This window comes from Lipotes vexillifer, unplaced genomic scaffold, assembly GCF_000442215.2.
Source record: "Lipotes vexillifer unplaced genomic scaffold, Lipotes_vexillifer_v1.1 scaffold1168, whole genome shotgun sequence".
In the NCBI taxonomy this organism is placed as follows: Eukaryota; Metazoa; Chordata; class Mammalia; order Artiodactyla; family Lipotidae; genus Lipotes; species Lipotes vexillifer.
The window spans coordinates 1,320,171-1,336,482 of record NW_006799230.1 but is presented as its reverse complement, the minus strand read 5'-3'; the positions used below and the strand labels follow the sequence as shown (position 1 = coordinate 1,336,482).

The 16,312-nt window shown below is 36.1% G+C and overlaps 1 protein-coding gene across 1 annotated transcript in view; it reads left to right on the top strand.

Annotated features, from left to right (window-relative positions):
* ITGAV (integrin subunit alpha V) overlaps positions 1 to 16,312 on the top strand; it is a 97,103-nt gene that overhangs the window by 61,722 nt on the left and 19,069 nt on the right. The window contains exons 14-19 of the mRNA XM_007471523.1: positions 2,409 to 2,461; positions 2,865 to 3,067; positions 7,542 to 7,733; positions 10,164 to 10,209; positions 12,416 to 12,523; positions 15,032 to 15,090. Coding sequence (XP_007471585.1) covers positions 2,409 to 2,461; positions 2,865 to 3,067; positions 7,542 to 7,733; positions 10,164 to 10,209; positions 12,416 to 12,523; positions 15,032 to 15,090 — 661 coding nt within the window. The remainder of the gene's footprint in view (positions 1 to 2,408; positions 2,462 to 2,864; positions 3,068 to 7,541; positions 7,734 to 10,163; positions 10,210 to 12,415; positions 12,524 to 15,031; positions 15,091 to 16,312) is intronic.

Below are 16,312 nucleotides of genomic sequence, written 5' to 3'. Positions count from 1 at the left end.
ACCAGCACTTCCTAATGTCTTTAAAACTTTTCTTGGTAATATTCTGATGGTTTAATATTCAATATATAGTAACTGTTTAATATTTGATATTATAGATATAAAATAAGCTTTAAATATTTCTCCTTTGTTTTAACCAAAGTGATTTGTTTAAGTAAAGACTTGTAATTGCCCTAATAGCTTTTGTTTTTAAAGGAAATGCAGAATCTAATTGCACACATACAAAACCAAAAAATTCCTTTTTCCTTGCTGATGACATTAAATTATCTTTTAAAGAATGATCTCTGCCTTTTAATTTTATTAGATGTAAAACAAAGCATGGCCCAGATGTGTTTACTATAGATATTACAAGTAAACTTCATTTGTGCTACAAGAAATAAAACATTCTGCAGTTAAAACTTAGTACTAGACATTCTCTATAATTACAGGCATTTTATAATATTCTGTATTGTATGACTCAAAGATTGAAGTGGTAAGTTAGTGCAGACATACCTTGTTTTATTGTGTTTTCACAATAAAACGCTTCATAGATTCTGCGTTTTTTACAAATTGAAGGTTTGTGGCAACCCTGAGTTCTCAGATGATGGTTAGTCTTTTTTAGCAATAAAGTATTTTTAAATTAAGATATGTACATTGTTTTTTTTAGACATCATGCTATTGCACAATTAATAGACTATATAGTATAGTGTAAATGTCAATTTTATATGTATGGGAAACCAAAATTTGTGTGACTCACTTTATTAGGCTATTTGATTTGTTGTGGTGGTCTGGAACTGAACCTGCAATGTCTCCGAGGTACGCCTGTAATGATAAAGGAAAAATTAATCAATAGGTAGAGAAAAAACGTCTCCTAGTTTGCAGATCTGGGATTTAAGCCCACTTCTTGTTCAGTTGACTCTCTTGGGCTTTGTGAGAGGATTGATAGGATGGGAAACTAGACCCGAGGTCCTCAGTGACCTCTTCCCGTTTGTGTGGTGGTCAGGGTTGACACCTGCAGTTGACAGACATTAGGCTTGTGGCAGGGGTGGCTGTCCCTTTGTGCTGTTGTGGCTTCTTCACCTCAAGCAGCTTCTCCGGTCCAATGACCACGTGTGTCTCTGGATCTTGTTGTACTTGATCCTTGATGCTTTCTCTGTTCTTCCTCAGCTCTTTTGTTGGGGGAAGCACGGGCTTTCCATTAGGACAGATGTGGGCTCTCGCTACTCACTACTACATTGGGCAAGGTGTTTCCCACTGTAAATCTGGTGGCTCATGTATAAAAATAGGGATACTGGTAACTTGCTCATGGGGTTGTGGTGAGAATCAAAGGAAAATATTTTAGTGATAATACCCAGGCCAGGACTTGTCTCAGTAAATGCCATCCTTTCTTTACAGTTTCAGGCCTGATGCCCTGAGAGACCAAGGCCCAACAATAGTATTCTGTTAAATTCCAGTCAGCACTTCATCATGGTACCCCAAATACAATGCACTTTATTACCTTGTGATTGAACACAGATTGCACTTTTCATTTTCTCAGTTACACTGTATAAATTCAAAATAGATTAACATATTAATCTCCCATATCATTCCCTCCTGATAGCTCAGCTAATCAAATTTTGGAAGCTTTGCTAACTTTACTTTTTTTGGTTTGTTGACTCATCCTTCATTTTAGTTTGTCTTTAATCTGTCACCTCTCCTAGTTTTGTGTGTCAGAGTCTCTTTAGAACTTTCCTTTTTCACATGTATTTCCAGCCAGGCTGCTCTGTGATGGCCAGCAGTCTCCTGTGGTGGGGAGAGGACATTCTTTCTCCCTCTGCAAAACAAGCCCATGATAAAACCAAGTACATTTGTACTGTGTGTAATTCAAAAGCAAAACCACTGGCACATAGTTGATTGAGATGTGAAACAAAAATGAATTCCAGTCTCTATCTTTCCGAACAGTAATTTCTTTAGAGTTGTAGTGGTTTCACATAGGAAGAACCATTTATGACCTACTAATAATTATTATTTATTATTTTTACTGCATAGGCGTCATTTATAACTTCTTGGGTTCAGTTGAAACGTCTGTTTGTGACTGTCTCTCTTTCTGGTAGTGTATTTGTCTGGTGTGCTTTGGGTTAGTGGAGAGGAAGGGAGACAGTAGGTGGGGCCTTGGAAGGAGGCTTGATTGTACTTGGACTTAAATGGCGTGTGCTGAAGACACCAAAATGATATACATGTGCTATGTCTTGCCAGTAAATCTAGGAGAGTATACAAGCCTCATTAACTGATTGTCATTGTTGTGGTAGGATAAACAAAAGAAGAAATTTAGATTGAAATACTATATGCAGAGAAAAAAATAACCCTTTCTATTTCATAAATATACAACAAATATTAACTGTCTAAACTAGTTGGATGAAATGTAAACATTTCGTTTTCATCTTATTATCCAGATGGCTGCATATTTTGGATTTTCTGTCGCTGCCACTGACATTAATGGGGATGAGTAAGTTTAAAAAAATGTTTCCAGAAACAGTTTTCCTCTGTGTTTATGAACGCTTTACTAAAACTAAACATTTTTTCTTCTGTTTCTCTTTCCCCTTCCTGCTAATCTTTCTATTTAAGGAACCGATTTGAAGCAACCTTAATCACAAATACTAGAAAACCTTTATGTTGTTAATAATTTCTTTCAATAGCTTTTATAATATGAAGGAATAAAGTAACTTTGTGAATTACTCATAGTTTCTTAAAAGAGCTGAAGGAAGGCTTGAATTAGAAATGATCATTTCAAATGTGGCTATACGAGCTGTAGAAAGAGGAAAACTTGAGTTTTAATAAGAAAGAAAATGATTATTAGTAGTCAAATGGAATTTGATCTTGCTTTTGGTGAAAAAGGTTATGTTTTTTAGTTACGCAGACGTATTTATTGGAGCGCCTCTCTTCATGGATCGTGGTTCCGATGGCAAACTCCAGGAGGTGGGGCAGGTCTCAGTGTCTCTGCAAAGAGCTTCAGGAGACTTCCAGACAACCAAACTGAATGGGTTTGAGGTCTTTGCAAGGTTCGGCAGTGCCATAGCCCCTTTGGGAGATCTGGATCAGGATGGCTTCAATGGTAAGGTCAAAGTTTATAACAGCTGTGTGTCCTGATTTTCTGTGTCCACCTGGAAAAGTCCTGTACCCCACCCGTAGAAGTTCACATGAGCAAACCTCCTTCCTGGAAAGAAGGATTTGAGTGACACACCAGGTTCAATGACAAGTTGCTCATTTTCCTTAAAAATCAGAGCAAATTTTTCAAAAATTGATTCTCATGAGTTATTATTCATGCAGCCTCAAATTAGAGCATTAGAGTGGTTAATTTAAAAAAAAGTTTTATTGGAGTATAGTTGATTTACAATGTTGTGTTAATTTCTGCTGTACAGCAAAGTGAGTCAGTTATACATATATGCACTCTTTTTTAGATCCCATATAGGTCATTACAGAGTATTGAGTAGAGTTCCCTGTGCTATATAGTAGGTCCTTATTAGTTATCTGTTATATATATAGTAGCGTATATATGTCAATCCCAATCTCCCAGTTTATCAAAGTGGTTCATTTTAGAAAGGAGCTTGCATTCCCAGGGAGCCCAGTGTGAGCTGGTGATTTTCTGTGTCTCTGTCCTGCTTAGCAGCAGTGCCCTCTGCTGTCCATTTGGATGCAAGTGTAAAAAATGCTCCCAGGCATATTGTCAAGGCAATGCTGACCCTAATGCATCCCTCAAAGGTATTATTTGCCACTAATATTTTATTGTTGTGGCTGTCCAGAATATTCTGAGGGAGATTATATCTCCCTTCATGGGGACAAGTAAAAAGGTATAAGCTCAGTGTTTCATAATAGTCCCATTTAAAAATTTAATTAATAGCTGTAGATATCTTTAAAAATCAAAGTTGGTATCTACTATAGAGTGAAATATAGATTACAAATTACCAAGTTTTTTTTTTTAAAAAGAATACTGCTGGGCTTCCCTGGTGGCGCAGTGGTTGAGAGTCCGCCTGCCAATGCAGGGGACGCGGGTTCGTGCCCCGGTCCGGGAGGATCCCACGTGCCGCGGAGCGGCTGGGCCCGTGAGCCATGGCCGCTGAGCCTGCGCGTCCGGAGCCTGTGCTCCGCAACGGGAGAGGCCACAACAGTGAGAGGCCCGTGTACCGGAAAATAAAAAAAGAATACTGCTAAAAACCTTTCTAGAGGTCACAAAATGAAGAATTGAACTGTTGGTTTGTTTGTATAATCAACAATATATAGGGATATGCCCCTGAAAATGTAAAGAAAGTTATAAATTAAGATGAAAGCTTCAAAAATGCAGATGACTCTCAAATCTCCCAGTTAGTAGTAGAAAAGGGAAATGTTTGTTTGGCCTCAAGACCCCACTCCTGCCTTGTGGGTAGTTTATGTCACACTAGAAGTGTCATCTCTCACCCTAGAAGTTTTCATTGTTAGTGAAAAACTACTCAAGCGGACATTTTGCTTCCTAAAATAGTCTTAAAGATTTTTTACCACCAAGAGAACTTAACATAAATCAAATGGAATTCTGGTATAAAGTTCAACATAGAACTGTAAAAGAATACTATAGAACAGACCAAATCATTACTTATTGATAACAGAGACTACCTAGGAAACACAGGGCCAGATTCGATGTTCTACCTTGAACACATCTGAGTTCTTTGCTATAGCTGGGCCTGTCTCCAGGTGTTTTGGTAGAGCCTGGACGTGTTTGCTGTCACCTTGTCTTGAGGATATTCCACACACTTTAAAGAATGTTTCTTTAATATCAGGATCCAGACAACATCTCATCCTGTTTTCCCTATTTCTATTAAAATGTATTATCTGTGAACACAAAAATTATAAGCAATGACAGCTAAAAAATATCGAAGTTTTACAACGATTTTACAAAGAGATTTTACTTTTAGAGATAGATACCATAGAGGATGATTTTATTCTCCCAAAGTGTCTCCTGGGGGTCTTATTGTCCCAAAGAGTAGATTGTGAATGACAGTGTCTTCAGGAGAAAATGATCTGAGCTGTTATTTATGTAACTATATTTATATAGTTTATATGTGTATATATATATATGTATTTGTAGTTTATGTGTATATATAGTTTATATATACATATAATGAAGTATTAGTTGTAACCTGGATCTTTTCCTTGTTCGGACCTGATGACATTGACTCTTTGTTATGTCTTTGCTGCTGTTTTCCTCCCTTTCCACTTACACCCACTGGAAAAACCCTAGGTATCATCAAGAGGGTTGCCGAAAACAAAACAATAAAATTATGTTCCACAGTTATGTGGAGTTTTTGTCAGTACTTCTCCAGAAAGGCAGAGGGAAAAAACACAGAAAAGACAAACTAAAATGATCAAAGGAAGAGACTGATGACATGAATGAAAAAGTAGGGCTCTCCAGACTAGACAGATACCAGCCAAGAGAAAAGATGATTAGAATGTACAAAATAATGAAAGGTTTAGAAAAGGTAAGGAGAATTTTTAAAAACCATCTCTCAACAGTAGAGCCATATTCTGTTGGAAAATTGTATTTTAATTAAAACTTGCTTAATGCACATGTCAATTTAGAAGTTATATTTATCTTTTGAAACTTGAAAAAGATAAGGAAGGACTCTTACATAATTTAAATACTACTTTTTATTTAAGGATAACAAATTCTTAGTTGGTGCTTACTGCAGGCCAAGCACTGTTCTAACTGCTAAAAATGAGAGGATAAATTAGAGCCCATCCATGCCCTTAAGGAATTTAGCATCAGTAGAAGCAAGTTTAATGTGAACAAGTAAACACTGGAATGTAGTCATCACAGTGTTTGAGATATTCTTGGGCATGATGGTCTTAAAGAAAAGACAAGTGACCAAGGTGTCTTTGATGTCTCAGGGGTTGCAGCATTGAGGGGGCTGAAAACATTTCGGGTATATTAAGTAAATAGAGTCAGTTTGGAATGGCAGGTACATAGGGGCTATCATAGGCAAGATGGACACATCCTTGCTCTCATGAAATTTATGTTTTCTGGAGGAGCCATAGAGTAAACACATAAAGGGGAAATTCGGATAGTGATAAAGGCTGTGGGTTTAAACAAAAAAAGGCAAGGTAACGTGATAGAGAGTACCTAGATAGAGAGGGGAGAGTGCATTGCTCCATAGCATGGCCAGGGAAGACCTCTCTGACAAGATGACATTTGAACTGTGATTTGGACAAACAGAAGGAGCAAAGCTTGAAAAGCTCTGGAGCAAGAACTGTTAAGGCAGAAGGAACAGCAAGTATAAATCCAGAGATGGGGACTAGCTTGCTGAGTTTAAGAAACAGAGAAAAGGGCCGGGATTGGTAGGAAGAGTGAGTGAGGGTAGACTTGGGGTCGGGAGTGGGGTGATGAATGGACAAACCAGGTAACACGTAAATGCTTTGGGAAATAAGGAGTTTAAGAAGGAAGATAGCATGATATTAACATTTGGCAGTTTTGAAGAGAATGGATTATAGGGGCAAGAGTAGAAGTGGGAGGCCACTTAGGCTGCTTTAGGGGTCCAGGCAAAGAATGAGAATGGCTTGTCCAGGGTGGGACCAGCAAAGATAGAGGGAAGTGGGCACAGTTATTTGTAATATATTCTAGAGTGAGGAAAGGTCATAGTAACTATTTGGTGTACTGTTTTGTTTTGTTTTTAAAGCATTTCAAACTTTTTATTTGTTTATTTCATTTCAGTATAAGTTGAGCAAGATAGAGATGAAGTCGTAACTTTCAACTCTCTGAGTCAGGTTGACTTCTCAAAAAACCTGAAAACCATGCCCAACTAAATTAACTAGAATTTTAAGAGCTAGAATGAGCCTTAGATGAATCTTTTTACATGTCCCTTCCCCTCTATTTTAAGGATGAGGCATTTGAGGTCCAGAATGGTTAAGCAATTTGTCCAAGGTCAGACCCGGAATATCTGGCTCCAAATTAATGTCATTTCCATACAGTTTTGCTTGAATCTCCTTGAATTTGGTTGTTGCTTTTGAATTAAGAGTACCCTACTGCCACCACGCATGGCTGCTTTGCCTGAAGTAGAGAGCCTGGCTGCCCAGAGGACTCATTCCTTCTTGGAGGGCTTCCTACTTTGAGTAGCAAGTTGTCATCTTGGACATCACCACATGAGGGTGCCATGGGACCACAGCTGCCTCTGCTTCCTGTGCAACTCCTGGCCGCAGGAAGTCTCCTAGGTCCCATGGGGTAGCCCAGCCAAAGGGAGAGGAGAGAATGGCCAGGATGTGTCCTGGAATGGGGAATGGGAAAAGTTCTTTCCCAGAAAGAGAAGAGAATTGTACATGCGATCCCAGTGGAAATAAAGGTTTTATGGCATTGGTTTTAAAAAAAAAAAAGAGTACCCTACTGAACTTTGAATCGATAAACATGATACATGGGTTCTAAAGATGTTAAGCTCTTTTCCACAGCAATAATGATGAGTACTAAGACTTCTCTCCATCCTTGCCATCCTCCTTCCCACTGTCCTTTCCTCCTTTCTTCCTCACCTTTTCCCTCTCCTCCCTCTTCCCCTCTTCCTTTTCCCCCTCAGATATTGCAATTGCTGCTCCATATGGGGGTGAAGATAAAAAAGGAATTGTTTATATTTTCAATGGAAGACCCACAGGCTTGAATGCGGTACCATCTCAGATCCTTGAAGGGAAGTGGGCTGCTCGGAGCATGCCACCAAGCTTCGGCTATTCAATGAAAGGAGCCACGGATATAGACAAGAATGGATATCCAGGTGCTTTCCTAGAAATACAAAGAGCGTCTTAAGATTTTTGTGTCCTAATAGCAAGTAGTATTAGTTACTGCTCTCTTGATTTCTGTTATAAATCATTTAAATTCAGTATTTCAACTACTGTTTAAGCCCTTGCCGTTGCTCAAGGCACTGTTCTCGTTACTGAGGGGATACAAAGCACAGACAGCTCTGTTTCCTGGGAGCTTCCAATATAAAGCACGTACTTGTAGTTCTTTTATTGTCCTGAAGTCTGTAATGAAATGTCAGAATGTGGAAGCTATAAACAGAAGCTCAGTCTAAGTTTTCAAATGTCAGCCATCTCTTTTTGTTTTTAATGGTCTAGCAGTTTTATGCACTTGACTAATCATCGTGATTTTTACGAAATATATTATCTCAGTAAATTCTCACAATAAGGCTGGTGAGGAATATGAGGTAGCTCAGCTCATTATTATGTCATTTTCTGGATGAGAAAAAAGACTGAGAAAGGTAATTTGCCCAAGGTTGCCCACTGGTTTGTGCCGGTACAAGAAGTGAGGCCTTTTTCTGGCTCTTATGTGCTTTGGAATATTTTAATGGATCTAGGATCATAACGGATATATTCTTTAAGTGAAATATAATGCGGAAAATTTAATTACTTTGCTGTTGAAACAGTTAATGAGCTCAATATATAATATGTTGAAGTGCTTTTAGAAACAGGACATGAAGTTGATTCTTATCTGTGTTAGTGTTATTTCAAGAATTTTTTGTTATAAATGTAATATATTTATTATAGAACTTTTAGAAAATATAGCAAAGCATATCTTTCAATATGCTTCCTTTTTTCCAGTGCATTCACACAATTTTTTTAACAAAATAGAATTATGTACTGTTATTAGCATATTTTATTCAGTTAAAGTATTAGATATTTCCCCATTATTATTCTTCTGAAGCATGAATTTATGTTTTCCATTCTATCAAATGTTTGTATCATATCTTATTTAACTTTATTTTGGGGCATTTGTATGCTTATATATAATTCCGGTGCATTCCTCTGATTATTTCCTTAGGAGAAAATTCTAGAATTTCTATGTCAAAGATTAGGCACTTTTTTTTTTAAGGCTGTTGATACACCTTGTCAAATTACAATCCTAATCCCTCTAAAGAAGGTTTTGCAACTTTTTTAAGCACTCACCAGCAGTAAGTGAGTTATTTTCCCACATTTGTGTCCACACTGGTGGTCATCTTTTATTTCTTTTTAAAATAACTTTATATGATAGGTGGAAAATGTTATTTTGTTTTAATCTACAGTTTTGGATTATTAGTGAGGGTAATAAGCATTTTTGCTTACTTGCATATATATATTTACTTTTGTGAATTTCCTTTCTACATCTTTTTTTCTCCATTTCTATTGGAATGTTGTTTTACTTTTCTTTCATTCATTTTTTTTTAACTTGTGGCTGTTCCTTAAATATTGAGGGTTTTAACTCCTTAACTCTTACATATATTTCTCAGTTTTTTCATGTTTTCTTTTGGGGCATAAAGAAATTCTTAATTATTATGTAATCCATTGTACCTGTCTTTATGGTTTCTCATGTACTTTTCTGCTTAGAAAGAAAGGGCTTCGTCAAATTTAGCTTGGGTGTACTGAGAGAGAGTTCTGATTTCATTTTTTCCTAATTGTGAACCAGTGGTACCAGCTACGTATAAAAACTAATGCATTCTATTCTTGTTGATTTGGATGCTATCTGCTGTCATTCTAAGCATTCTAAGTACAGTTGACCCTTGAACAACGTGAGTGTTAGGGATGCCAACCTTCTGCACAGTCAAAAATCCACATATAACTAACTGTACACGCGGCCCTCTGTATCCACAGTTCCACCTCTGTGGATTCAGCCAACCTTAGGTTGTGTAGTGCTATAGTATGTATTCAGTGGAAAAAAAGTCCACTGATAAGTAGACCCGCGCAGTTCTAGACCCGCGCAATTCTAGACCCGCGCAGTTCAGATCTATATTGTTCAAGGATCAAGTGTATATGTATTGTGCTTTTTTGGTTTTGTTTTGTTTTTGAAACAAAATAAGTAAATGAAAAAGAAATTTTACAATGAAACTGTAAAATCCACAGGCATCTATAAAGCTTTTTCCTTTGGGGATGTTGTGTGTTTGCGTGGTATACACTTCCTTATTGTTGCTGAATTTTACTATGTATCCATTAAAAAGATTCTTGTCTACCTGGATGGATGAAAAAATTAGTTTTATGATGAGTGTTTGCCATTGATGATAGCATATTTAAAGTTTTCATATACATTTTAGCCTTTTAGATGTTGTCTTACAACCACTTAATGAAGAATAGTTTTGAGACTATGTCTGTATCTTTATTATATGCATTGAGAGTTTTATGGAATGATACGTGAATTAAAAAAAATTATTATTAACATATTTTTCTCCTCTTTTAAGACTTAATTGTAGGAGCTTTTGGTGTAGATAGAGCTGTATTATACAGGTAAGCATTTCCATATCTGGTAATATAGGAATATTATGAATTATATGAAAGTTTTATAGTTAAGCACCAGTGTTTGAATTTCAGTTTAAGTTTCTTGAAGTAATGATAAAATTTGTTCTTTCTATTTAAGATTTGCTTCAGGCAAGTAGTAATGATACAAGGAGATCCCAAAGTAGAGAAAGCTATAGATTTTTTTTTTTTTTTTTAATTTTTCAGGCAGAAATGTCGGGGAAAATTTGCACCATGCAGAGAGCAATGGATATCAAAACAATGAACTGGATTTTAATAACAGCAAGCATTTCGGTTTGGCTGGAGCGTAGGGTGTGTTTTTGTGTGTGTGCGTGTGTCCACTTGGGTGGGTATATCAATGTTTGTTCAGGAAAATTTCAGGCACTTTCCAAATTTCAAGGTTGAAATGTTTAATTCAGGAAATTAGAAGCTTATATTCATTGGAAGGCCTTGGGGAGATAAAGATTGCTGTAGTGCGGAATATCTATGGAATGATTCTCAAGAGCCACTCAGAAGGTGCTTCAGATCTCATAACCACCCAAGCACCTGCTTGCAATATCTGAGGAATAATGCCCTCTTTTTCTCTTTACCTTCCAAGTCTTGTATGGTGCCTCTCAATGGTTGATTCTAACTCAAAACATCATAGGAAGGATATTCCCAGCATCCTCTTTGTTCTTGGCTTCTTCCAACCTTAGGGAGACTAGAATGCTGCTGAACTGATGGGAGACAAGTGAGTTCAGTGAGATAGGTAAGGTTGTCTGGCATCCTGTTGTAAGGCTTTCATGACCCAGTGCGTGCTTATACTTTATCTTAGAATCATTGGGGAAATCACTGTTGTGGCCTCTCCCATTGCAGAGCACAGGCTCCGGACGCGCAGGCTCAGCAGCCATGGGTCATGGGCCTAGCTGCTCTGCGGCATGTGGGATCTTCCCGGACCGGGGCACGAACCCGTGTCCCCTGCATCGGCAGGCAGACTCTCAACCACTTGCGCCACCAGGGAAGCCCTAGATTTTTTTAATTTAGGAAAGCATTCCGAATTTTCCCTTTTTGTTCTTTAAATTATGTTCAAAGATGTTCTCCTGTGTTTTAGATTATATGAGTTTAAAATTATAGGAGTTTACATTTTCCTCTAAGAGACAAGAACTTAACTTGGTGTTTGTGCCATAGCATTCTGTGACCACAAGGGCAGTATGTAATGATTCCCCAAATGAATATTTTTATTAGAGCAATATGTATAAATCCACATATCTCCATTTCCCAGCTTCATACATATTCCCAGTATTTCTCTGAATTTCATCAATTCCTCGTGCCTTACAATATCAACTAGCATCCCAAGTAGATTAAGATGTTTACACCTCTATAGACTGTGCTTATACATGGCAGGAAAACTAACACTGGTACTGTGTAGTGGAGCTTGTGATGGGTCAACTTGATTGTGCTTCTCGGGGCAGCTTGTGTCTGTACAGATTCCAGGATTTATCATGATTGAGACAGATACACTGCCTTGAGGCTGCTGTATTTTTTACAGAGCGTGAACCTGTGCATCTGAACTTTGGAAACTGTATTTTAATTTATTGTTTCAGTTTTTAAAATTGCTATTAACAAAGTAATACATACATGTGGTAAAAATTCAAGCAATGTAAAAAGGGCATACAATAAGAGAAATATACTTCCTCTCACACCAGTTACTAGTTTTATTAGTATATCCTATCAGAAATATTCTGTGCATTAAAAAATTATGTGTGTGTGTGTGTACACATCCTTTGTACATGGTGTTTTTTTTCCTCTCATTATGTCTTCGCTAATATCATCCCATATTAGCACAGATGGCTTTACAGCACTCATTTCCCCCCACTGTATTGCACTGCATTAGGTAGATATCCCACAACTTGTTTAACCATCTTGCTTTAATGGGCTGCATTCAGATAGGTTGTGACCAGTGGTCCTGCTTTGCCTGGAACTGAGAGGGATTTACCAGGTCATGGGACTTTCACTGATAAAGTCAAGACAGTCCTGGGCAAACTGGAATATTTGGTCATGCTAAGTTTAGGTTGTTTCTGTTCTTTTTGCTATTATAAACACTGCTTTGGTGAACATCACACTGTATATGCAATGAATGTGAACCTGAAATGCTTAGATCAATCTAACATTTTAAATAACTTTTTTTTTTCTTTTCTTTTCTTTTCTTTTAAACCAGGGCCAGACCAGTTATCACTGTAAACGCTGGCCTTGAAGTGTATCCTAGCATTTTAAATCAAGACAATAAAACCTGCCCACTGCCTGGGACAGATCTCAAAGTTTCCTGGTAAGGATGTTTGTTTAGTAATAGTTATTATTGTGATTATTGGTTCAGTCATTATAAAAACAATTGAAAATGGAGGGGGAGGCTGAAATATTGCTAAAGCAGTTTCTGTGGGTACACTCTATTTTCTTGTCATAGATTGAATTATAGAAATATTGTTCCACAGAAGATATGTAGAAGGCTCTAGAAATATGCTATCAACTAGTATAAAACTAATTTTAAAAAATTATGCATGCTCAGTGAATATATTCAAAAATAAAGCCAATAAGATTTTAGAACTCATATTTAATGCTAAACAAGACTGTGAACATTTTGATTTTAATTTTTAAAAACTAATGATCTTTTTCAGATTTAATATCTGTGACTAGCTGTACGAAAAAAATAGTTTGTTTTAGTGTATTGGTCTTCTATTTGTTCTTTTACTAGTTTCTAAAGAAAAATATATTTTTGTAAGCTTCATGTCTGAATTCTTCTCTAGTCCAGTATTTCTTAAGTTTCCATTATTTGTATGTTACTTTTCTCTATGTTGTATGATTTTTTGCTATGTTTTCATTCTGCCTGTCTTTATAATTTTCTTAAGGCTTTTTTCTTTAAACTGACTCATGATTTACTTTAAAACATATTAAAATAAAATAGAGAAACCAGTGTCTTTCTTATACATGTCAAAGTAAACATAAAATTAATAATGAAAAGTCTTGGCCCATATATAAACTCACCATGGGGAATTCCCTGGTGGTCCAGTGGTTAGGACTCTGCACTTTCACTGCCACGGGCCCTTGTTCAATCCCTGCTCGGGGAACTAAGATCCCGCAAGCCGCATGGCACGGCCAAAGGAAAAAAAAAACTCACCATGAGTACTCCACTTTGGGAAACACTGTTCACTTCATGTTCCTTGCTCACACAGAAAAATCAGAGAGAACTTACAGAAGAAGGGTAAAATGATTGGAAGCTGGGAAAATTTTCCTTCAGAAGAGCTAATGAAAAGATATTTTTTTTAAAAAAAAGATTTTTTTCTGATTTTGTTTTTGAATTATGCATTATTATTAAAATCATTTTTCAAAATTTTGTTTATAATAAAATATATTAAATAAACATGTATATAATAAAAGTTTTATTTCTTTCATTGGATTGCATTAAAAATTCAGTAATATTTAGTCTTCGTTTTCATTGACTGGCAGTGAAGTTGTTTTCAAGATTTTGTAAGTTTTACTGACTTTCATCCCTTCACTCACCCTTTGTGTCCTGGTGAAGTTGCTGCACATTGCTGATGATGTGCTTATGATTACGGCAACAAGGTGAAGACTTCGAATACACTAACTAGAGCAGTAGCTTTCATATGCTTTCGAATATGACGTGTAGGATGAAATACATTTTACATCATAATCTAGTAAACACATGCATGTAATTAAAACAAAAGTTTCATGAAATCTTACCCTTGATACTTAACTCAATTTTACATATTCATTTTTTTAAGATGCTGGACACACCCATTAAACTGATGTCATAACCTAGTAATAAATTGTGAAAATACTGTTCTAGAGGAGCTTGCTAATTAAAGGGAGCTTTATGGGGCTTTTTCATAAGTGAGACATTTATTTTAAATCTGGACTGTCATTTCTCCCATTTAAATTTACCAACAGATTCTATAAGCTTGACAGGAGGTTAGGAAATTCTTTTCTTTCTCTCTTTTTTTGTCTCATTCCTTTCCATGAAAGGAAACATGCCTAGATTACTGAAGGATAAATTAGATTATTCTGTATAGCTTCATGTTTTAAAAATAATATTAAGACATAAAGAAAGATATAAGCCTTCACAATGTGAACTAAGTATTAGAAATATGAGATTAAAAAAACGAAATGTGAGATTTGGGTGATAATAAAAAAATGTCTAGCTAAATAAATATTATCAGTGTAACAAAAGTGTAACAACAACAACAAAAAATAAATATTATCAGTGTAACAAAAGTGTAACAACAAAAGTTTTAGAATCGTACAGACCAGAGTTTGTATTCGAATTCTGTTCAATATGTGTTCCATGAAAATGGGAAAATTAATACCATCCAAGCCTCAGTTTTCAATCTGTAATATAGGGATGATAGCTTATCTAGTAGGTTATTATGAAGAATTAGAGTGTATTAGGTATCCTAAACTGGCATAGTGTAAATATTTAATTTTTTAAGCAATATACTATAATTTCATCTACTTTGTGTATTTTGGGGGGAAAGGGGGAAACTGTTACATGGTAATATCAGATTATGTCACCTATAGTGAGTTTTTCAAATAATAAATAAGAGAATAAGAGAGGCATAGATAGTCTCTTTTACTGTCTTTTTAAAAAAATTAATTGTAGGCATTGTGATGAGACTTTTTGGTATTTTAAAGTTCGAATTGTAATTCCAATTCCAAGATAAATAAATAAACAAACAAACAAATAAATAAATAATGCTATATAAATGGGAAAAATGTCTAACCTGGATTATGGGATTTGTATGTATTTTTTATTTTTCTACAGTTTTAATGTCAGGTTCTGCTTAAAGGCAGATGGCAAAGGAGCACTTCCCACGAAACTTAGTAAGTGTTCTATGGAAAAATTATATTATTTTAATGATGCTGCATACATAGCACTTAAAAAATGTTTTAGGACATTTGAATAGCCATTCAAATAGTTGTTATTGCTTTTTTATTTGAACGTTTATGCTTAAAGACATTTAATATTGCAACATAATTATTTTGTTTGGCAACTCTTAAGCCAATTCAGAAATAATACATTTATTGACATTGTGAACAATTAGTGGTAAATATGGCCTTCACAAAGTTAAACAGTTATCATTATGAGACAAATGAGCTCTAGGAGAAATAAGTATCATTGTTTATAAGTCAATGACCTACTGAAAAGTTTATACTTTATGTCTTAGAGAAGCCCCAGTAATCTCCAGAGTAGAGGTGGTTTAGAAATAGAGAGAAGGAAAAAAAGTTAGACCACTAAATTTAGCCCACACAGCAAATTCTAACTTGACTCTTCCATTCCAAAAAGTGGTTTATGTGATTCTGAGAGCAAGGTAGGAGAGTTAAGTAACTGTTGTGGAGATTTGTCGGTATATGTGCTAAGGAATAAAAAAAAGCTCCGGATAGAGGACTGAATCTGTTGGGGGTGTGTTTGTGCGTGAAAGTTCACATAGAGTAGCAAGAACGGGTTTCTCTGGAAGGTAACTTTTCAGTAAAGACCTGAAGGAAATGAAGGAGCTAAGCGATGTCTGGAGGAGTATTTTGCACAGGCGAAATGGCAATTTCAAGAGGCCGGAAGCAGGAGCTTGCTATTCTCACAGGGTGGGTGGAACAGAACGAGAAGCAAAATGACCCTGGCTTTTCACTCAGATTTGACATGAAGTTCAACATTTAGAGAAACTTAGAAAGAGATTTGTTGTTTTAAAGATCTGCATTCTTATCTCCTTTGAAGAAACTATTTAAAGAAGAACTGATGTTAGAAGGCAGTAGTCTAGCAACTGTGCTTCAGACTGTTCACTGGCTGCACATTCATTTTAAGATGATTCTTGACCCAGTCAGCTATATTTGGTTATTTGCTTCATGAGGGACATATTTACCTGATAGTTTGATACAATAGCTTCATTAGAAGTAGGAGTTGCAAGTGATGCAAACTGCTCATTCATCATAATGGTGAATGTAATGGTATGGGGTATGGGTGCATATTAGTAAACATTTCTTAATCACAGTCAGCAAGAGTCCTGCTACCTGCATTAGTGATAAAAGTCTTAATTCATATATTTTATTTCTG